Raw genomic sequence first — 21,895 nt, 5'->3', positions numbered from 1 at the left:
CAGTTTTGTACTATGCATTAGAAGCTTTGGAGTAGATTCCCAGGAGCCCCACACTTGCTAAGCTTAAGTCTGACATCCCCAGCAGGACAAATTGCTTACCCAGAACTGGAGATGCCTGAAGACTCCGTATATCTATTACAAGTCTCCCACAGCTAATTCTGACATGTATGTACGTGTTTTTGTGCATCAAGACCAGGCTGGTCCAAAAGCTTACTTCCTCTTGTCTCTGGGTGGAACCAGTCTGTTGTGGCTTGTTTGGATAGGGGCAAACTCCCGGCTGCTGGCCTGTTACGCACTTTCTGTATTTGTAGATGAGGTAGGCTGTAGGTCAGTCATCTGAATCCTTCCTGGTAGTTATCTCAGTTTTACTATTTTTATACACCTATGCCAAACAAGCAGGAATTACAAAATATTTGAGTTCCTGCCCCAGATCAAGCAGTCTTGTGGTACGTCTGGGTGCAAGACAAGCAGGATGTGGTTCCTTTACAGGGCTTCCTGCTCCCCTGCCAGCCTCGCTTTCTGTCCTTCTGGATGTAGTTCACATGCCCTGTCTGGGTATGCCAGCACTGTATTCTGTCTGCATTCATCAAATCTCTTATCAGAACATGCTCGATCTTTAAACAATTTATTTCGCTGAGTAATTTTAGATATTGGAAACCTGCTTCAAATTCAGCCGGGAAGGTACCACGTCTCCTCACACAGAGAAGCATCTAGAGACTCACCTGAGAGTAAAAATGAAATAGAGTTGGAGACCTGGCTTAAGTGGTCTGAGCCATCTTCCTGACCAGCGATGGCCCAAGACAGGGAACCTTCTTCAGTGCCACAGATCTTTCATACACAAACACCGCTGTGGGAACATGACTGAGAGTATGGAACATCCACTATTGCCTTCGTACTACAAAAGCCCCCCTACTCGGCCAGCTGTAGCTGTACAGCATTATCTGGTTTCAGGCACTGTATTAAAAATTTAATAATCATAATTTTTCAGGAGGCATCTTTATAACAGTAAATTAAATGGTGCCAGGACATGAGCCCAGAATAGAAACTTGCCCGTCTATCCTGTTGGTCTGTTATGATGGGCCACAGCATGGTTCTGGCCAGGCTGACAGCTTTCCCTGGCAGGGCTTGGGAGCTGGTGTGGGACATGTTCAGTAGCAGGTTTGGATGCTGCTGCCCTGGTTTGGAAGGTAAGGCAGCCTGGCAGTACACACAGGCCACATCTGTAAGAAACAAAACTGATCAGTTCTGAATCCTCTCCCTAGTTCTAGGTCTGTGAACCCCATTCTCCTGACCCCAGCGCTGAATCTGACCCATCTGATAGTATTAGTTTTCTTCTTGGCTTCTTTTTTTTTTTCCCTTCTTCCTTTTCTTCCTCTTCTTCTGTCCTTTCCTTCCTGGGAAAAGAACTAACCTTTCTCTAAGGATAAAAATCTTTATACTCTTTTGAAAGGCAGAAGAAATCTTTAGGGCTTTCAGCTATATAAACCTAATTTGTCAGTTTTTTCCCCCCTCCCCATCTCTCTTAATGGATCTTTTATGCATTTATAATGTACTCAGTACCGTGGTATCTAGGGACCTTATACACAATTTATAAAGCAAACATTTTTTTTGCAAAAAGTTTCTACTTCTCTTCTGGCTATTGCCAATCTCTGAATCAGGCTGTTCTCTTTGATTTGCAAAGGAAGCCAAGTCATCTGTTTTATACTCCCAACACAGACTGTCTTGCAGTATCCTGGCTTTGCATTTGTGGGATGGCAAAGTCAGGTTCACAGTGATTTATTTTGCAGCTATTAACTATAGAACTGTCTGTAATCAACAAAGCTGGCTGTGTTTCTCCATTAGCTTCAGCACAGGCATGAGTCTGAACTGGCAGTTCCCTAGCTCCGTGCAGTCGTATCTGAGCCCAGAGTATTTCACTACACCTTGAAGTGGCTATATAGTTACTAAATAGAGAGAAAATAATTCAGTGCTGAATTTTAAATTTCTGTATCACTAGTTGTAAGCAGCTGGATGCTGCAGGCACCTGTTGGGAATAGCTTCCTACTCAGTATTCCGAAGAGTCGGACTGCTGCCTTGCAGGGTGACCAACCCTTCGCAAGTGCCTACGGCGTGTATCTGGTTGTGCGAGGAAGTTGTACTCGTTCTGGGCCTGAATCTCTAAAGGTGAGCTCTGTAAGACTGAGAGCCTTTATTGGATCCAGCTTTCCAGTCTCCAGTATGATACAGCAGCAATAGTGTACTTGTATTTTACTCCATAGTGGTAGGGGGCAATGTATTAAAGAGCTGATGGAGTCCAGCCGAGCGCAGTGCTGGTGCAGTAGGTAACACTGATCAAAGCCTTATGCGCTTCTTGCTCCAAATCAATGTGCTTGAATTTTTCTGCTACGCTTGTTTTCCAACAATAATATATGTAACAGCACCGAAGAAGAAACATTATTTGAACATTCATATGGCTATTTACACTGACTTTTATTTCCTAGGTCACCAAAAAAGTTGACCAAAACCCCCTCCAAAAACCCCAGACCTAGTGCCATGGATGCAGACATACCTTGGGTTGCCCGAGTCCATTCAAAGAGACTTAGAATAGCTGCAGGGCAGAACTGAGGGTGAGCTGCATTGCTCTCTAGGGTTACCTCTGAATTTGAGACTGAACAGAAAGGATCTACAGAAATTTAATAAAAAAGGAACGCTGATTAATAAGTTGCAAAAGTAATGGATTCAACCATTAATTAGAAGGATGAGTCACAATTAAATTCTCTTTAAAAAAAAAAAAAAAGAAAAAAGTGCCACTAAATCTTCATCGTACTCAGCTAGTCAATGCGTTAAAAGCACTGCTAATGGTGCAGTGCCCTTCTTTGCAGCTCTGGACCCTGGATTACCACTGACATGCCCGTCATCCCTCGCCACGCTAAACGCTCTGCTTCCCCTCCATTTCCCACCTAAGTCTTTACTTAACAAGCCCCGGCTTGTTAAGAGTACTGCTGGGACTGTTTCATGGGGAGGGAGTGCAGGAACCTCCTCAGCAGTTTTTGAGAGCAGCAGATGTGCAGCTCTGTCCTCGCCATCCTGCAGTGTCACAGTTTCTCTCTGCTTCGTCTCCCAGGCTTGATCTCAGACAGGAACCCTCCATTAACTTCATCTTATTGGAGATGACAAGTTTGACTAAATACATATACTCATGTAAGTGAAGTCTTCAATTAAGTCTCTATAAAATAATGTTGCAAAATATATACAACGTTTTTACTAGCTTGTTGACTGATAAAAAAATGACAAGGTGAAAGGTATTAATAATTTAAGCTAATATTTCTCATTTCTATTAAATTGTTAAACTACAAATAATCCTTAGATTTTCAGTAAACCCTGTTGCAATTTCTAGCTAAAAAAAAAACCCTCTGAAACAAACTGTACAGAAAAAAACCCCATGTAATTCAAGAGGGAGCATAGAAATTTGGGAAGTGATCAATGCATAAACAAAAACATGAACTGGAAATGAGCATCCAAACCAGCAAAATATATTTAAGTATATATATCACAAATACACACACAAAAAAATCTATTTACAGATCTAAAATCAGTACATCCAGTAAAAATCCTCCCACAGAAAGGTATTTATAAACAAGAAAATTACCCCAATTACATTGTCTACTGCTGGCAACAGAGATGCTTTACAGCTAGCATAGCATTGATTATGCCTTTGTAAAATAAAGGGAAAACAATACAGGTGAAGAAATTATTTCTGGGAAAAACTTGAACTGAAGGCTGGACAACAACAATAACAAGGCATACAAAGCATAAGGAACTGCAAATATGTAACTCTGGTAGTGCAAAAATGAAGAAGAATGGCTTTTTTCCCCCAATACTTGTTCAGAGAAAAATACTACTGTGAATTTGCAATTTGAATTCCTTTTAAAGACTTAAATTTGTAGAATTTAGTGCATTTGCATGTTTCAGCAAGGCTGATACTATACAGGAGGTAAATGAAACAAAGTCAACATAAAATTACTACTGTGATATATATTTATAACAACCTTTATAACAAAATGTCTGAATATACAGTACAGAGACAAGCCTCTAAAAAAAAAAAAGTTTAGATTTTCTCCATCCAGACAATTTGTAAGCATGTTCTTGTTAAAGAAAAACAACTTGTACGTAACTGATAGCATATGTAACATTCTTTGGAATTAGATTTAAATTTCTCTTTCAGGCGTTGCCCCAGTATTTCATACAGGGAACAGCAGAGGGGTAACTCCTCACTGGGATTAGGAGCTCCTGGTGCGTTGTCCCTCAGGTACGCACCCGGGGCTGGGCAGAGACTCGTGGAGGTGCATGAGCGCCAGGAGCTGGAGAAAAATTCCACCTGCGAATGTGGGTCACAGTAGGAGCCCTTGATATGAGTCAGTGTAGAAGTGGAGAATTAATGCTGTTGAATTTCTGAGGCTCATCACCCCACAGCCCTGGTTTTCTTGTGTTTCGAAACACACAAGACAGTCTCTGTCCCAAAAGGCCTCATAGTTTGAATGGCTGTAAACATTCCTTTAGTTTAAATCAGATTTTCACCATACCTTTGCCGTTTAAAAAAACCAACAAAATCAAAAGTAGGGATACCTTAGCTCATGTTAAAACTATTTTAAATTCAGAAAACTAGAGTTCTTTAATTGAGAAAACTGAAACACATGATTAGTTTTGCAAATAATCTTTTTGCTGTATTTTAGCTGACTTTATCTTTCAGCAAACTGCTCATGATCACCCAGTCTATCCTAAAGAAAACCTAACAGTTGATAAGATGGAAACCATTTAAAAAACAGAGGCAAAAGATCAGCACCAACTGTTGTGTTTGTTCTGCCCACAGCTAGGCCCATCACCGCAGTGCAGAGCAGATACTGCTCACAGTCCCAGGACAGGTCTGGAGTCCCACACTCTTCCTGTTCCCCTTGATGTACAAGAAGAAAGATACAGATGATGTCTGTAAAAATGTTAACAGTAGCAGGTACAGAGTAAGATTTACCTATTGTAATTAGTGGGAAGTGTTATGGTTGATATTCAAAGCTTTTCCAAAACAGAAAGGACTAACTTCTTGACTTTCAAATGTTCCCAGTTCCCAGACTATCAGGTATTACAGTGTTGCTTTACGAGGACTTTGTTAAAAATTTCTGGTGCTCAAGTTGGAACAGCTTATGGTGCAATCAGATGAACTTTTACTGAAATAGCAGTCAAAATAATGGTGATTTTACAAACCAAATGATTGCCTTTATGCAATCTTTTTTCTCTGTACTCAAGGGTTGTTGACCAGAAATGGCTGAAAATGACTTCTGCAAAGGAGGCAGTGCGGCTTTTCTGCAACCCAACACATGCTCGTTCAGCCTAACTTCAAGTATCCAATTTATGTGCTTGAATGAGGAGCTTATGTACCCAGCCCAGGCTCCAGAGGATGACTTAGAACAGAAGACCTCTAAGGTCATTCAACAGACAGAGGCATTTGTCTGCTTGACCTTTGGCTTATGAAAGCAAAACCTAAACAAATCTAACAGACACAATCACAGGAAAATTCATCCTAAAATAGAGATCAAATTAGTATTGTTCTGGAAATACTTATTTCTCTTTGTTAATGAGCAGTGGAGTGCGTCAGGTCACTAGCACGGACTCAGATGTCTAGCTTTCAGATATCTGAATTGAAATGAGATGACTCCTACCTCAGGCTCCCATGTTAGGAACTTAAGTTGGATACCTGAAGTTAGATGGTGCGATTACCCTCTCTCCTTACTGAGAACAGCCACCTCTTGAACCTGTGACACAGCTGCAATCACAGCATTTACTTAGAGAAGACCCAATGGAACTGAGTTTTGTTAGAATACCTCATCTCATCTCTCATTTCTTTATCCACTCTTCACTTTATTGAAGGGGATAGAGAGAGGCAAAGTGGGGTGGGGGGTGATGTCTTGCTAAGCAAAGTTGTGTAATACACACTAATGAAGAAACTTAATGACTGTCACTTGTAAATCCTACAAAATCACCATTTTGAAGTTGGTGGGTGCAAATTACTCTGGCTATTGCAGATCTCATAATTTAATCACATATTTTATTTTCAGGAGTTACTAGCAGGTATCAGTGTTAGCAGATTCTCTAACTTAGCTGGCTAAAAAGTTCAATTGGAATTAGAAAAAGCCTTGATGGCAAAGACTTAAAGAGCTCCTAAAGTATTTTCATGTCTTTAAATAAAAAAAAATTAATAAGTTATATTTTAGACAAATATCAGCTAATGCCTAACATTTTTATTAAAATACTGATGGAAACATAAAAAAGTAAACCCTAGGACTACTGGATTGCACACACATATGCAAGAAACCCACCACAAACTGTACTGTCTTAGCCGCTTAGTTCTTTCGCTCCTTATTTTCTGTACTTGAGAAAATGAGATCAGAAAGCTATGCAGCTTCTCTGACCGAAGAGGAAAGGCCACGACAGGATTTCTAGAGTCCCATCCAGCTCTGTAAGTGGAAGGATTAAGATGAGGACCTTGTGGCTGAGAGAACAGAGGTGAGGAATACTCAGGATTCACTTCTGTCCTACAGGAATAATCCATTCTTTCTGACAAACTTTGCTCGTGGTTTTAATAGATAATGAACTCATCGGTCCAATCCTGTACTCGGCATTTTACAGAATCAAGGTCTTTATGCACAGCAAAGACTTCAGATAAACATGGAAGCAAGGCAACACTTGCACTTCCATTTTTTATCTATGGATTATTTTCTTTGTTAAATTCCTTGGGTTGTTTTTTTTTTTTCCTTCAGGGTAGCTTTTCAAAATACAAACTCGTTAGAGCCTGGAAAAGACAGAACTACCCTAACAGGTGAGGGAAAAACTCTCAGTGCACTTTTTATTCCATATATGAATTAACTAATTAAAAAAGATCACTAGCAAGATACTGAATTTTGAAATTAACGCTGAAAGCTTTTCAAACTGCACTTCAGAAAACATTTACTGAGCAGCATCAGAACATTAGAGGGTTGTCTGATTTCCTTTTCTGTGGCTGGTTTCCACTGATGATGGCAGTAGAGAACTGAGGCAGGGGCTGAAGATGTAAAAGCAAATGAAACTAAAGATTCTCAGTAGCTACTTACCTAGAATGGCTATTCATTCTTCTATTTTTTTGGCTCAGTGCTGTTTTATAATACCCTTGACCCCAGCATATAATTTCAAGGACATATAAATTTATTTGAATATTAGCTTGGTTCCTTTCCTGTATTTGAACCTTACAGTGGATATAAATCACAAGCATGCTCTAACATTTGCAGGAGCTGTTGTCCATCAGGCTGGTGACTCTGAACAAAGGCTGCTTTACGTAACGCGTATGAACATGCGAACTGCCTCCAAAATGCATGGTCATATTAAATAAGTCGCTTACATATGTACATACAGAGCAGTAACAAAACTCAAATATCATAGTCCTACCCTCTTCTGTTTAAGATTGCAGTTTCTAACTGTTGCATATACTGTAGCTGCTCAAAGAGCTGAATAAAGTGAGTGTAGCAGACTTTTTCAGAGAAAAATAGTCATATAAAAAGTTGTAAGTATGGTACAGTGAGAAAGTTCCCAGAGCTCTCACTTCATTTTCTCTTTGGTTGCTAATTAGGATTTGACGAGTTTGAAACCCTGTCCTGTGTCCAGCACTGTGGGAAGAAACCAACTCATTTTCAGTCTTTTCAAGCACCTAAAGCATGCTTTACAGACCCAGAACAGATTGAGACCACAAAACCAGTTTGCCAAATGTACTAATGGGTAGGTGATGCGTGGGAAGTATATCATCCAGTGTTTGGCAACGTCGCTTCCTGTTGGCAAATGCAAAGTGTAGTCACTCCAGTGTTTTGACACGCCATACACCGCTTTCACTGTACGTCCCTTTTCAGACCAGCTGATGTTGCTGTCAGGGTTACAGTTGTACTCAACCCATTGCCTGGTGAAGTCACCAAGCTGTGGAGGGTCTGCTTCCTCGATGTCTACAACTCTGGCCATTTCTGCTCCTTGCACAGCAACATACTGGTCATTTACTTTTCTTACTTCTTTAACCCAAGGCTGAGAGTTCTCACAGTCTAAAACGATGATGAGCCGAGAACAAAAAGTACCATTCTTTTCTCTCCACCACTCCAACAGTGTGTCAAGTCGTAAAGCATCGCCCCCTGCCACAAAGAAAAAAAGATTTAATATTAGGATGAAGAAACAGAAACCTCTGTAGTATTTTGACTGCGGGTTCCAAGAATCCCTTATTTTAACAACCTGGACAGATATAACAGAAGTTTTTCAACTGATCCTCCCTGTTTGTAGATGTTGCACATCTCCAGAGAGATACTAAATGATTCCACCTGACTTACTGTGGCAGATGAGGCCATTAACTCACACTTGATTAAAAAAAAAAAAAAAAAATTCCCTCATAGTGAAAGAAATTACAGCCTATTGAAGAAATCTGGATATAGCAAAATAGGGAAAGAAAACCTGAAATAGAGTTTATTTTGTATTAAATCTTAGTAATTTTATGGGGAAAAAAAGGACTCTTAATAAGTTTTTATTAATATTAAAAAAACCCCCTCTTTTAAGGAAAAGAGAGGACTTTTGAACACAACATGTGCTAACAGTTTTGAAGCACAACAGGAAAACCACCTACAGGCATAACCATCGCTTTGGCTTTAAAAATTCATGTGACCAGAAATGGAGAGATTCACTCTATAGACACAGTTGTCTTCAGAGCTTCAAGAAAATTGGTATGGATTTACAACAAAATGAAACAAAAATCTCATAATAATTTTTCCACAATATTTATTTCCTATCAGTTCAGAAAACACTTGCAGCTAGAGTGTCCAACTTCTCATGTTCTATCTCAGCTCTTGCTCCAACAATGCTTTGCAGGAGCAGATTGTAATTAAACCAAGTTACCTATAGTGGGGAGTCCTTCTGCTTAAGTGTAATGGATACTGCAGGATCTACATAGCTTTGAAAAGCAGAGTACTTACTTACTCAAGTGCCTAAGGAAAACATCTTGCAAACAAGTTAATGAATCTCCATTGGCTCCATAATGACTACTAATGTGAAGAACTGGTAAGTCTAGGTGTTGGCAGGCTGGAGCTATGATAGAGACTTATAACACAACCACTGTAGTTTGAAAATGTCAACTTTTCTTTTTTTAAAAAGAAGACTTTTAGGAGAAAGGTAGAAAAATGTGATTTAAAATAACTGCATTTTAATTCCATAGTGATTTTCATTGTGGAATATAAGTACATCTAGCAGTGTTTAAACTCTTGTTAGTAAGAATTTAACTGCCCAGATGAATCTCAAACAGAATAGTTGCATATTTCAGCACTTACTTACATTTCTACCTCTAGCTCAGAGTTAAAGCTTTGAGTATGCTATCGCAGTTAAAGCAAAATTACAGGGCTACAACCTTCTCCAAAAAAATGCAAACCTGGAAAATTTAGTACCAAAGAAAATCTTAATACACAAACTTACAGTAATGACTTGTCTTGGTACATGATCCCCAAATTGCTGTAGTTATTTGCAGCAGAGACTTATATAGAAGCAGTTTCCCTTCTCTCGGTAAGCCTTCTGTGTCAATTAGCAGTAAAAATTTCTTTATTTGTTCACAATTTAAAGGCTTATAAATAAACTTGATTTTAGTGTAGCTATGCAGGGGTGCAGGTGATTTCAAAACAGTACTGGATAGAACTGCCTAAAGAAAACCATCTCATCCTTCATACACACACACAAACACATGCTCAGCTTCTAACCCTACTGACCTCAGACACATGGAATTATCAGCCAGTCCAAGATTTAGGCACCAAGCTGTGTAAGAAATCCATGCGTCTGGCCACATCTTGTTCTCTGGCAGGTTTCGCAGGCAGTTAAGCTGACAGTTTCAGCAACAGAGACAAAGCTTCATTAGCCCAGCTCTTGCCTTTGCCTTCACTCAGAGAACATGACCTCCCAGGTCCTTTCACTGCTCATACTTTATGCATGACTAGGTAACAGTTTCTTTTATACCACTGTGTTACATCTCAGCTTCCAACAACAGAGAAACATCATTAGTGAACTAATAAATCCAGTAAGCCTCCTTTAAAAGATGTCATTACAAAGCAAAGACTACACCGCTACTGCTGTGCTGTATCACAGCATAAGCTGGCAGTGAGATACTACTTTTTCTATTAGATCCAAATGTTATATTTCATTGTTCCCATTTCTCTTCATCCTCTCCAGAGGTCAGAGGACAGTACGCATTACTGGAGCTGATGACCAAATGTTCCATCTGTCATGAAATGCCACTGTCCAACACATGCGGTACAATTACCCTGTCAAACAGCCTTCATATTGTCAGTTTACACTTCAAGTTACATTCAGCAATGCTATCTGGAAGGAGTATCAGGTTACACTCCATGATTTATCTAAAATTAATCACAAAAAAGGATGCAAGGCATATGACAGCTGCCTGTTCCTCTCCTTTATGTGACTATACATACCTCCACGTAAAAGCTGAAGATGCGCTTGGATAGAGAACTGAAAAGGAGCTTTGTGAGAAAGCTGAACACCACTGCATTTACACACTGTACCTTTTAGCACAGGAACTTTCTTTTTATTTTAACGGTTACCTTGGCTTTTATCCTAAAAGTGAAAACAGAGTTTAATTTAGGCTACAGCTACCTGAACAGGTATTCAGAGACCTGAGCTCCCCTGTCACACTCCAGGCAGGCCAGATTTAAGCCAGGACTGGGCTGGAAGCCTGTCCGACTTTTGCAGCAACATTTGGCTCTATATATGCTAGAAAGCCAACCACGTCTATGCTGCCGGCTGGAGCACAGGTGGGAGGCAGAGTTTCACTGCCAGCCTGCTCCACGCAGTGTGTGGACACAACTCCGCAAATGCACCAGGCGGCAGCTGCTCTTATGGACAAGACCACCCTATTCTCAGAGAAGTCATTCAGCCACCCTGGCGTACACTGCGGTACGTCACTCACGCTGAGCTCAGGGTATGGCTGTAGCTTTTTTAACCCACTGATACAGATGAAACTTTTCTGAGAAAAAACTATGCGTTGTTCTTCAGCAGGTCTAACAGTCCAGGCATGGAGTTGCACCAAAACAGGTATACAGCCTCCATATGAAAACTGACCTGCACCTGAACACCTCAGCATGACCACGCACAAAGCTAGTTATCTGTCTACACTGTTCAAGAGCACATGCCCCTGGAGAGAGACTGCTGACGAACAGCCAGGAGCTTGCAGGCAGAGTGCTATCCAAGAGAATTAATTCTATCCCAGGAAGAAAAACAGTTGCAAATTTTCAAGGTGTTTACTACAAGATTCACCTTTTGCACACAGCAACCTCAGAAGCCCCATTCCATACAGCAGGAGAGCAAGGCTAAACCTATCAAAGATTTGAAAACTTCAGTAGGTTTACCAAAGAATACAGTTGAGATAAAACTGCCCATTGTAAAGAGATCAAAAACGAGCCAGGAAAAGGGGAAACGGTGAGGTCTATGCCAAGTACATGACAAGGCATTAAACCAGCCCTTTACATAGTCTTGAGGCTACACTGTGCCCACAATGACTCCCGAACTCTCAGATGTCAGTAAACCATAGCTGTTTTCATGACACAAGGTTTGCTGTATGTTTGAAGACCTGCTTTTCTAGTGTGGATTGTTGACCTGCCTCCTATTTCTTTTATTAATTCTATCTTTTACAAAAACCAGAGCACATATTAAGGACATGCATGCAGTCCTTCATGACAGCCTAGCTCACACAGTGACACAGAACACGGTATAATTCACTCAGAGGTAGGTGTGCGGGCTCTTGCCATGTCCAGGGAATGAGAAGAGATTATGCTTGTTCATTACAGGGAACAAACATTCCTCAAAATACAAGGGAAATCTGTCTTTAGAGCAGAAGGGGGTCATTTCCACTTTACTTTTCTGAGGAAAAAAAGTGATCTTTCGAGTTACCTTGTTGAACTGTAAGGGGAATAAGAAATCATGCTTAAAGTTCTACGTGTACACTTGGGGTGAACAATATTTAGACAATTTTGAGAACAACTAAAAGAATAGTTAGCTGCACAAGGATTTTTATCAAAGTGACTAAATACTAAAGATGACACAGAAGTTCATACAGTAACATACCTGACTGTCATACAGAGCAAGGTAAGGAAAGAGCTGCTGCTTTAGATCAAGTCAACTACATACAAAAGGGGCTTCTGCATTTCTCCATTCTCTGCCCTAGCAGAGGTAGTTAGCTTGCAACCTTGCCTGTTTTGACGATTCCTTGTAGCCTCTGAATCTCTTAACGGCCGTGCTCTGTACATTACCCTTTCCTTTCTTCCTTTTCTGCCAGCAGCTTTTATCAACCTGATCTCCAAAGACTGGTAGCTCTTTGCCATTCTGGACTATCAGATAATAAATGTGACCAAAACTTCAAAGTTTTACAATACAGTATTGATTTTTTTTTAAAGAAGGAATTAATTGATTTGGAAAGTTTATCAATACCAGAACTATTAATAAAAAAATCTCCAAACCAGTTACCTGCCAGTGCCCATTCGCCAGTGCCATGTGAGTGACCACTGTAATATAAAATGTAGGTATCATGTCTGGGTCCATCTGCTGTCCGAAGTTCAAGAAAAGACTTGATCTTGGAGTGAAGGGTATCAAAGGTCAGTCCGCTTGTAGAGTAGTCACAACCATATGTCTCAATCATGTGATACGCAAAAAATCTTTGGATAGCATTAAGCATACCGGTAGACCTCAGATTTAGCTCTTGCACGTGCTCAGGTGGAAGAAGAGTTGGTTGGCCATCAGGACTAAAGAGAAGAAGAACAGCTATGATTATTATTTTGTGCTTAGTGGACTTCTAGCAACAAGTGATTTTTTTCCTCTGTGCATATTTTCTCTGCTATAAAGTAGCACTGTTCTAAATTCAAATTGACTTGAAACATACAGTTTATAAACAATTCGAAATACTGTATTTGAGTGAGGGACCACTATTTCCCCCTCCCTTCTGCCACACTTCTTCACTTCTAATCCTTACTCAACCCCATGCTATTCCTGCAGCTGAGAGACAGAGAGAGAGAGGAGCTGTAACATGAACACGCTAGGTAGGCTTCAACAATTCCATTAAGTCCCACTGAGAGAGCACTGCCTTCAGACAGGCACTTTTTCACAAACAACTGGAAAGAAGTGCAGGGAGAATGAGTTCTAATCTGCACAAAACATCATGCAAACTAGTTTCCAATAATAGACTGAACAGAAATCCAAGTATACATTTTGCTCAGATATTTTGAATTAATTTCTCTCTGTTCCAAACTAGCCTTTATTCAGTATGGTACTCACGCAAATACAGTAATTCTTACTTGTGTATGCTGTTCAGATGCTGATCTTTCAGCATAAGAAATGCATTTCAGATAACAGTATTCACAGCTTAGAAAATTAAAGTTCTAAGAAAACTACAAACTAGACCTGGAACAAACCATGTATATATAGATATGTGTGTGTGTGTGTGTGTGTATATATATGTATATGTGTATGAAAATGCATATAACAATAGAGTCCCTGGGTTCCAAAATGCATTTTATTTGTATTTTTATATATATTCTATATAAAAATATGTATTAAAATACATATATATCTAAAAATACACACACACTTTTATTTTTAAGTCTACATAGCTATTCATTAATCACAACAAGAAGACATTTGGTCTTGCAAGACATCCAGTTATGGGACCGCTCTTCAGGATGTATTTTCAGAAAAAGAAATGCATTCATCACTCTTCAGCCAGTGTAATAATGGTAATGATAAGGAGTGTGACTGACAGCTGTACCAAACTGGCCTGATTTATGCTCAGTTACAGACATGGAGAGATTTTGTGGGTGAAAATATGAAGATAGTCTTACTCTACTAATATAAAATATGACTTCTGTTTTTTTTATATATATATATATATATGCATGTATGTATGTATTCTTCATGTATTTTGTTTGCAAGTCAGTGTGTAAAGCTACCTGGTTTCTTTATCAGTCTAGCTGATTAAATTTTGCACCTCCTCACCTGTCTAGTGCCTTCACGAAGGCTAACGTTCCACTACTACAGTTATATTGAATACATCATCATTACTGTTTGTCTCAGCAAGTGAAGACTGAGCCCATCACTGAAAAAGTCAAGCTTTGTTAATAAGAAATTTCAGTTCTGTGAAGTCCTAAACAGTTTCTCAAGAGTACCTCATTCACTCAAAAATTAAGAGGGAACTGCCAGAGCCAGAATAATATAATACAATGAAAAAATTAAATTGTTGCCATGGAAACAAAAAGAACTTATTTATATTGTAATGTAAATTTTGAAAATTTATTTTTTTAATCCAACAATAATTGACTACATGGATTTTTTTAAAGAGTGCATAGCTGAAGACTGTAGATCAGAAGCTCAGAAAATTTCTTTTTACAGCATTTTACGCTATTTAAGATACACTTAGATAAGATCAGCACGCTACCTTCTGTTTCTTTGCCCATTAATTTTTTTCCCTATCCACTGAATCCATTACACATACTCAAGCTGGGCAGTTTTCATAAACCATGCAGTTCTCTTTTTAAGCCTCTCACTTCAGCTTACTACTCTGTTTCTCTTGTAACTCAAATAGATAACTTACATAGTTCTTATCATTTACAAAAAATGTGTACACACAATTTTAATTATATGACTAAAGTATCATTTGCAAGTTTAAAGCTTATAAGAGAAACACAAAAACAGGCAAATAATAATAGTACGATCCCGCCACTGCATTTCTCATATGGTAACATTTATATTGGAACAAAAAATCAGCTGTAAATTCACAATACCAATAACTGACATGTAGTGCATTCACAAATCTAATTTCAACGTCCTTTAAATGTAGACACCATCTCATTTAATAGAATTCAAAATTGTTTTGAACTGATCTGTTTGGTTTATCAAATCTCATCATGTAAAATATCTGTACTCAGTCAAATCCCCCAATCCTCCTTTGAGTGAGATATGGACTGTGGAATCTGCCTATGCTTAAAAGCATTCATTGGCTTTCCAAAAGCAAACTCAATACATATAAAAAGGTGGAGTTGGAGTTACTCATTCTTTTTGGAAGATGAGGAAAAGGAAAAATAGAAAATCTGCCTATTATTTAAATTTGTATTTAATTATTGAAAAATACAAGCAACAGCACTGCATTGCCCCTAAGAGCTAACACTGCACTTACTTACACAACCGTGAAGTTGAAATACATGGTAACTATACCTGCAAAAATTGGTCGGAATCACAACAGCATACCCAACACACGTTCCTCCCAAGCAGTTTCCCAGCTCATGGAAAAGCCCATGAGCCATGGACTCCAGAGGTAAAACAATGAGAAATGCACTCATGAAGATCCCATTGGTTGGCTAAAAAAGTAAATAGAGAGATTTAGGTATCGCATGAAAAATCCCTCCAGTCTGTTGGTTGCGGTTTTATGAATAATTCCCTGTGTTTGATCACACATAATTGGGTCCTGAAACATGCAAGTTATTCTACATAATATATACTTATTTTTCCATGTATTACACAGTGAAGTACTCTAAAGACAAATGAAAGGCTTGGGGAGAAAGCAGCTGGTAAGCAGGGATCACTCTTCTGAAAGGAATGCAACTGAAAATGCTAACAGCACAGGACTTGGGTTTAAAAGCCCTGATGAGAGCTTAGCTTTACCCATTTAAGCAGCAAAATAAAATGCCACAAAATTATTTATGTGCATAAAATAAGTACATCTGTAAATATCTGCAGGATCAGGCCTTAATCAGTAAAGTAGAACACATAATATTATGTACCTAGCATCAAATGATAGCATACTATATTGCATCATTAAAAATATAGATTTAACCATCCTTGCTTTTTAATGCAATATTTTTAAAATATTCTTTATGAATACTATGTATCACACGAAAGATGACTTCTGAGAACATCTGTGAACATTACTGCAATTAAAAAGACAATTCTTTATCAGTTACATAAACATCAGATGAGAAGGGACATCCACTACAGGAACTTTGAAGCATTCACACAGCTAACATCCTACATTGAGCTTTCCTGTTTTGTAGGTAAAAAGCAGTTTTGGAAAAGATTACAGTCACTGATACATACATGATTTCTGTAAAAAAAAAGGAGTTTCAAAAGTTAAGTCTCAACCACTAGTACCAGTAAAATAAAAATGGACTTCTGAAATGCCAGCTGTCAGTGAGAGGCAGAACAGATACAGATTAATTTTAATTATTTTAATATGATGTGAATGGGTTTAATGAGGCATTAAATGCTTTAGGAAAGGTAGAAACAGTATTATAACATATAATTAACCAAGACCTTTAATATCTATGGTGCAGCTATTAATGTTTGTTATGTAGCAAAGGAAATAAATTCAGATCTCTGTCTTGAGAAGAGTCCTGTGGCCTCTGACCACATCTATGTTTTATTCATGCTCTTTGCATAGATCTACAATATTAATGTTTTTTAAAAACCTGGATATTGCCTTATTGTTTAACACTTAGTGATTTGATGTGAACTGGTAGTTCAGCCTAACATATAGACAAAGCTATTAATAATTTGGAAAGTAAATTATACTGAAAAAAATGACACCCAAACCAACTCAGTTCTTGTTGGCACATGACATCAACTCAACTATATTCAGTTTTTAAACACAAATATTACATCACTTAGTTTGAAAGAACAGCTTTACCCATCTAATGTGCTTCCTGACCTAAGGAAGAGCACTGTTTGCTACCTGTCCCAGTTTTAAAAAGTGTCCCATTATACTTCTGATGGAAGGATCTCACCTATGTGTCTTGAAATGGTGACAGCAACACTTCTAACCACAAACACCAGAATCTGATATTAACTGATAACTGATAGCATTATATAACTGATAGCACTATTCTCAAATTAACTGGTGACTGTTAACTGATAGCATTATTCTCAAATTCCAACATCTAAAACCACTACAAAACTACATCCAGCTCCTACTAAGCTTTATACAATTCATGACAAATGAAAAGTTTATTTATTTAGCTTCTAGCTCTCAAGGACATGAGAACGTGACATTGAGCAGACATCAAATCATGTTACAGAACAACCATGGAGAGCTTCTCTTTACCCATAGCTCTGCACATCTTAGCACAGAAGTGCAATTAATATGCTTATTGACTTGCTAACACTGGAGCTACAAAACTGGTTTGGATATAACCAGTTTATCAACCGGTGATAATGCTAGTGTTAATACTGCAATCTGATTTCATGTGGTATAATGTGATTTGACGTTTTGGTGCCAATAACTTGAATCTACAAGGAGCAATGTGTGCCTGTGAAGCACACACACATTATAGGAGATTCACAATCACTTTTACGTACATAATTTTCTTAGCCACCTCAGGAGATACCTTGCACACTTCCAGATACAATCCTTTCCCCGTCCCAGTCTTGCCTGCGCCCAGAGGGTCAGGATCAATGAGTGAGTGACCAGATGGAATGTATTTAGGACAAGTGCAGAGAAGCATTCACATAGTGATTCTCGAGTTCTGTGTCACAGAATAAGGATTTTCAGAATAATTTCCCCCAAATTACCTAAAATCACCAGAAGGCAGCAAAGCTAAAAACACCTTAACAGTTATGGTGCAACCTCAACTTGTTGTCAATAAGGAGGAAAAAAATCCTGTAACTAAGACAACATAATTTTTGTATCAAATATGTCAGCAGAAAGTGCTCATTTTTGTTGCTCAGTTTCCCAAATGCACTCTGAAAATGAAAAGGACTCGGAGCAGCAGCAATAAAAACTTACAAAGACTTGGTTAGTTTTTGTTCTACAGAAACCTTGTAAAATATAAGACTTTGTTGAAATAGTAGAGCTCTCCAGCTAAATTAGTTTCAAGATTTGGCGAGTTACTTTTGCAACTGTAGATACCAGAAGGATAATTTGTTTTAAGTTACAAAAAAAAAGGAATACTTAGATCCTGCAGAAATTGAACAGCTTGTCTGGAAAAGTTTCCTATTCATCATCAGTTAGAGGATTTTCTAAACTTTGGGAAGATAATGCGTGGACCGGGAAGCATGCATTTTATGACGTTCAGCTTTTCCGTCCTATATAAATATGGCATACATAAATACTACTTTTCCTGGATCTTGTTAGAGCAAACTGCTCTTACATTGCATTAGTGTTTCGATCACAGCGAACACATCATAAAATAAAAAACACGTTTGCCCATAAAAAAACCAGCTACCATAATATCCTAAAGAATACTATTATATTATTACTTTATATGAATTTTATTGTGGAAGTTTTTTTACATGCCATGTTGTTCTAAACACTCCCTGCATTTCCCAGATCCCCTAAACCACATGCAAGTTATTAAGCCTACAGTGTTCTACTGTAACACAACTTGAGATCATCACAAAGATTAATAGTTTTCACCAAACTTCTGATCGAGTCTGACTTCTAAAAAAAAAATTTACATTTAATTGTTGAAAGTATTCCTACCAATATGAAGATACTAGCAAGAAAATTCACAAGTACTTGTGAGACAAGACTACATAGAAACTGTAAGGATCATCTCAGCGATCCATCTTGCTCTGTATCCTGCTTTCAATTTGTACCAAGTATTAATGAGGAACAGGAAATAAGCTCTATAATGTTATGAATCAACTCAGCTCCATGTGAAGTTTAAATTTTGTCTTCATTTAGTGGCCATCTTATGCTATGGAGTAGGAAAGTATTGCTAGTATGGAAATTTTACATGTATAGACATCTATGTAATGTAAAGATGCTGGCACTTGCTGTCAGCACTTCTTCAACATTTTGATTTAGAAGAAATATATCACTAACAAACATGAGAATGATTAATGATGTTTAGAGCAGCTCTATAGTAAGATAATAAAATATTTTAATTCAGCACTGCAAAAAATGACTGGTGGCATTTTAAAATATCTGTAAGAACTTGAACTAGCAAAAAATAGTATCTAATTAAGTTGGTAATTACAGTAAATCTGAACATAGGTCCCTCTTACAAGGTAACTGCTAAGATGCCAGGTGGAGACTGTCAGTGCTTTACTAAGTCCAGAAGATTTGATGACTGGTCCTTAATGAAGCAGATGGCCATGGATGCACAGGCAGAGCCAAAAAGGGATTTTGTTCTTTCACCTGTTCAACTCATTTTCATTCTGTTTTTGACTGCACTGGCAATCTCAGCCTGCAGTACATCCCTGTAGTTGAAGTGCCCATTGATTTCAGACAGACTGCGCAAAAAGCAAACAGAAGACAGGGACCGTCTCGGCAATCCCACTGAACACGTGAGAAGCCATCTTCTCTCTTCATCTTGGGGGATTTTTGATTTGTCTGTCTTCTTCTAAACGAATATTTAGGAAATACATAGTGTGTTCTCATAATGTATAAAAGGTAAAAAAATGTAATTCTTGCCTCTGATGACTGAAATGACAAACAATAAAAGATGGGTGAAATTCACTAGTAGTATTATCTTTCCACTTTCTTTAGCTTTCCAAGTAATGCTTATTGTTAAGTGCAACTGTTAAAACACCAGAAGAATTTAGAGGTATTTTACAGCCAAGATATATAATTTTATATTGATGGATAGGACAACTCCAGTCCCAAGGAGTAAACCACTGTTGGAAGTGGAACAATTCTAGAACTGTATTTAACAATGGAGCATTACTGACAAGTGACTAACAAAAATAATGAGGAGGAAGAAAAAAAAAAAAAGAAACGTTAGTTTAAATTTGAAGCCAGTTACAAAGACATACAGAAAAGCCCTTCTGATTAAAATAGAAATAAATTCCTAAACAGATGTCAGCTGAGATGATCACAGAACCACCGAATGGTTGAGGCTGGAAGGGGCCTCTGGAAACCATCTGGTCCAGCCCCACGCTCAACCAGGGCAACCTACAGCAGGCTGCCCAGGATTGTATATAACAGACCAACAACTAAGGACATTTACAAAGATGTCTGTGTATTTATAAGCAAAAATTCTGCCCTGCTTTCTATTATCCAAGCTGAATAATATTTACCTATTTTTATATATCTATATACGCACACACGTAAGTAAATATAAAATAAAAAGTTCTGCTTAGCTACTCTGCAGTGATCCTACAAAAGCAAAGAAGTAAACGCTTCATGACAGAGAAGGCTCAGGAGAAAAAGGATAATGTGATAACTAATCTACAAATATTTGATGGATAGCTTATTCCAAATGAAAACAAGATATGTGTATTACAGGTAAAAAGAAGCTTAAAGACAAAATTTTTAAAGTTACAGTGTTGATCAACTACCAGAGGAAACCGCCTTATAACAAATTATTAAATGAAATAATAGTCTCTAGAGAACAATAAATAATCCATTACTTCTGACTATTAAAAGAGCCCTAGAAAAATCTAAAAAACAGTTTGCAGAAAATACTTGTCACGTTCACTGGCAGACGTATTTAATGTGTTATGTTTCCCATCCCTGACTTCTGTTCTAACCACGGGAAAGCCTGTTCTTTAATAAATGTGTATTTGTCCCAGCAAAACCAGAAGTGGTTGTCAATTTAAAAGCGTACTAAATGGATTTCTGATTTTTTTTTTAATATAAAAATTTGAATTCTGAAATCAAGGAGATTTTGACAGCAAGACATAAATCAGATTCTTTGGACTAACAATGAACACTTTCTTTCTCTGGTCACCAGAGATCCCCTTCACGACCTAGGGCCTCTGGAAGCAGTGGCGACAGCAGCAAGGTCTGCTGCCACCATGGACGGGAGCAAGCAACCTGTTGTAGCCCTCGGGACAGGACTGGAGAGGTCGAGAGCCAAGGAGGGCTGAGCACCTACCGCAGATAAGAAGACGGGCAACAAAAATAAACAGGATAGCAGGTGAGTTTGAGAAGAAATGATGAGCAGTGCGCAAGGGGGGTTTAGCATCCAGCTTAAGAGATGATGAAACCGTATGGAAAGAGGGAATAAAGGTATTACAAAGAAACTGAACAGACAAGTCTACAAAGAAATAGCGAGGCACAGATATGCAAGTCAAATTGGCAAGGAGGGGAAAAACACTGTCAGTGAGGAAAAGAAAGGGGGGAACTAAAGATGACCAGACAGATAGAGAGGAAAAAAAAAGCAGGAGTGGCATGCCTATTTGAGAAACCATGGAGAGAGGCCAGAGGATGCAGCAGGGCCTCTGGGGGAAAAAAACAGAAAAAAAATTAAACTGGACAAGCAAAGCCTGAGGAGGACTGGATTAAAAATACAAGTCAGGAAGAAAAGCCGGGGAAAATGAAGGAGAAAGACTGGATATGATTTACATTCAAAAAAGTTACTTAATCTGTGATGTTAACAAAAGTATGTGCAAGTAAATATAATGTTACTTAGAAAACTTCTTACTATTCAGGAAATAATCTTGGTTTTAGAAAAGTTAAAAAAAAGTCACCACCTTCAATTTTATTATGGCATTGTAGATTGAGCTGTCAAGAAACACCAGGCAATCACATCACAATAAAGAGTACAAAATCACTAACTCTCCTCAAAACAAGAAAATACTCATACATACAATAAACTAACTTTTCTTCCATGAATAATTCAATAGTACTGTCCATTTAAGTACACGTGCTCAAGCATATCATGAATACCATTATTTTACTAACCCATAAAATTCACTAAAACCAAGAATAATGTACTGAAAGTACTTCATTCCATTACTTTACCTGTCTCTGACACAGTTCATTTATCTCTTGGTAATATTAAATACAGGTCTTCCAGGGATAATAATTCTGTTTGGCCAGTAATTCAGAAAACCTGTAGTTACCTTGGCACAGAGCACTTCACAAATCTGATTTTAAGTTTCTGAG

The 21,895-nt window shown here is 38.2% G+C and overlaps 1 protein-coding gene across 1 annotated transcript in view; it reads right to left on the bottom strand.

Annotated features, from left to right (window-relative positions):
- Positions 1-3,490: 3,490 nt before the first annotated feature.
- TMEM168 (transmembrane protein 168) overlaps positions 3,491-21,895 on the bottom strand; it is a 29,051-nt gene continuing 10,646 nt past the window's right edge. Inside the window, exons 3-5 of the mRNA XM_069802119.1 lie at positions 15,283-15,425; positions 12,547-12,821; positions 3,491-8,174 (exon numbers count right to left, since the gene is read on the bottom strand). Coding sequence (XP_069658220.1) covers positions 7,627-8,174; positions 12,547-12,821; positions 15,283-15,425 — 966 coding nt within the window. The 3' untranslated portion in view covers positions 3,491-7,626. The remainder of the gene's footprint in view (positions 8,175-12,546; positions 12,822-15,282; positions 15,426-21,895) is intronic.

This window comes from Haliaeetus albicilla, chromosome 14, assembly GCF_947461875.1.
Source record: "Haliaeetus albicilla chromosome 14, bHalAlb1.1, whole genome shotgun sequence".
NCBI lineage: Eukaryota > Metazoa > Chordata > Aves > Accipitriformes > Accipitridae > Haliaeetus > Haliaeetus albicilla.
The sequence above is the reverse complement of the archived record's forward strand: the minus strand, read 5'-3'. Positions and strand labels throughout refer to the sequence as shown.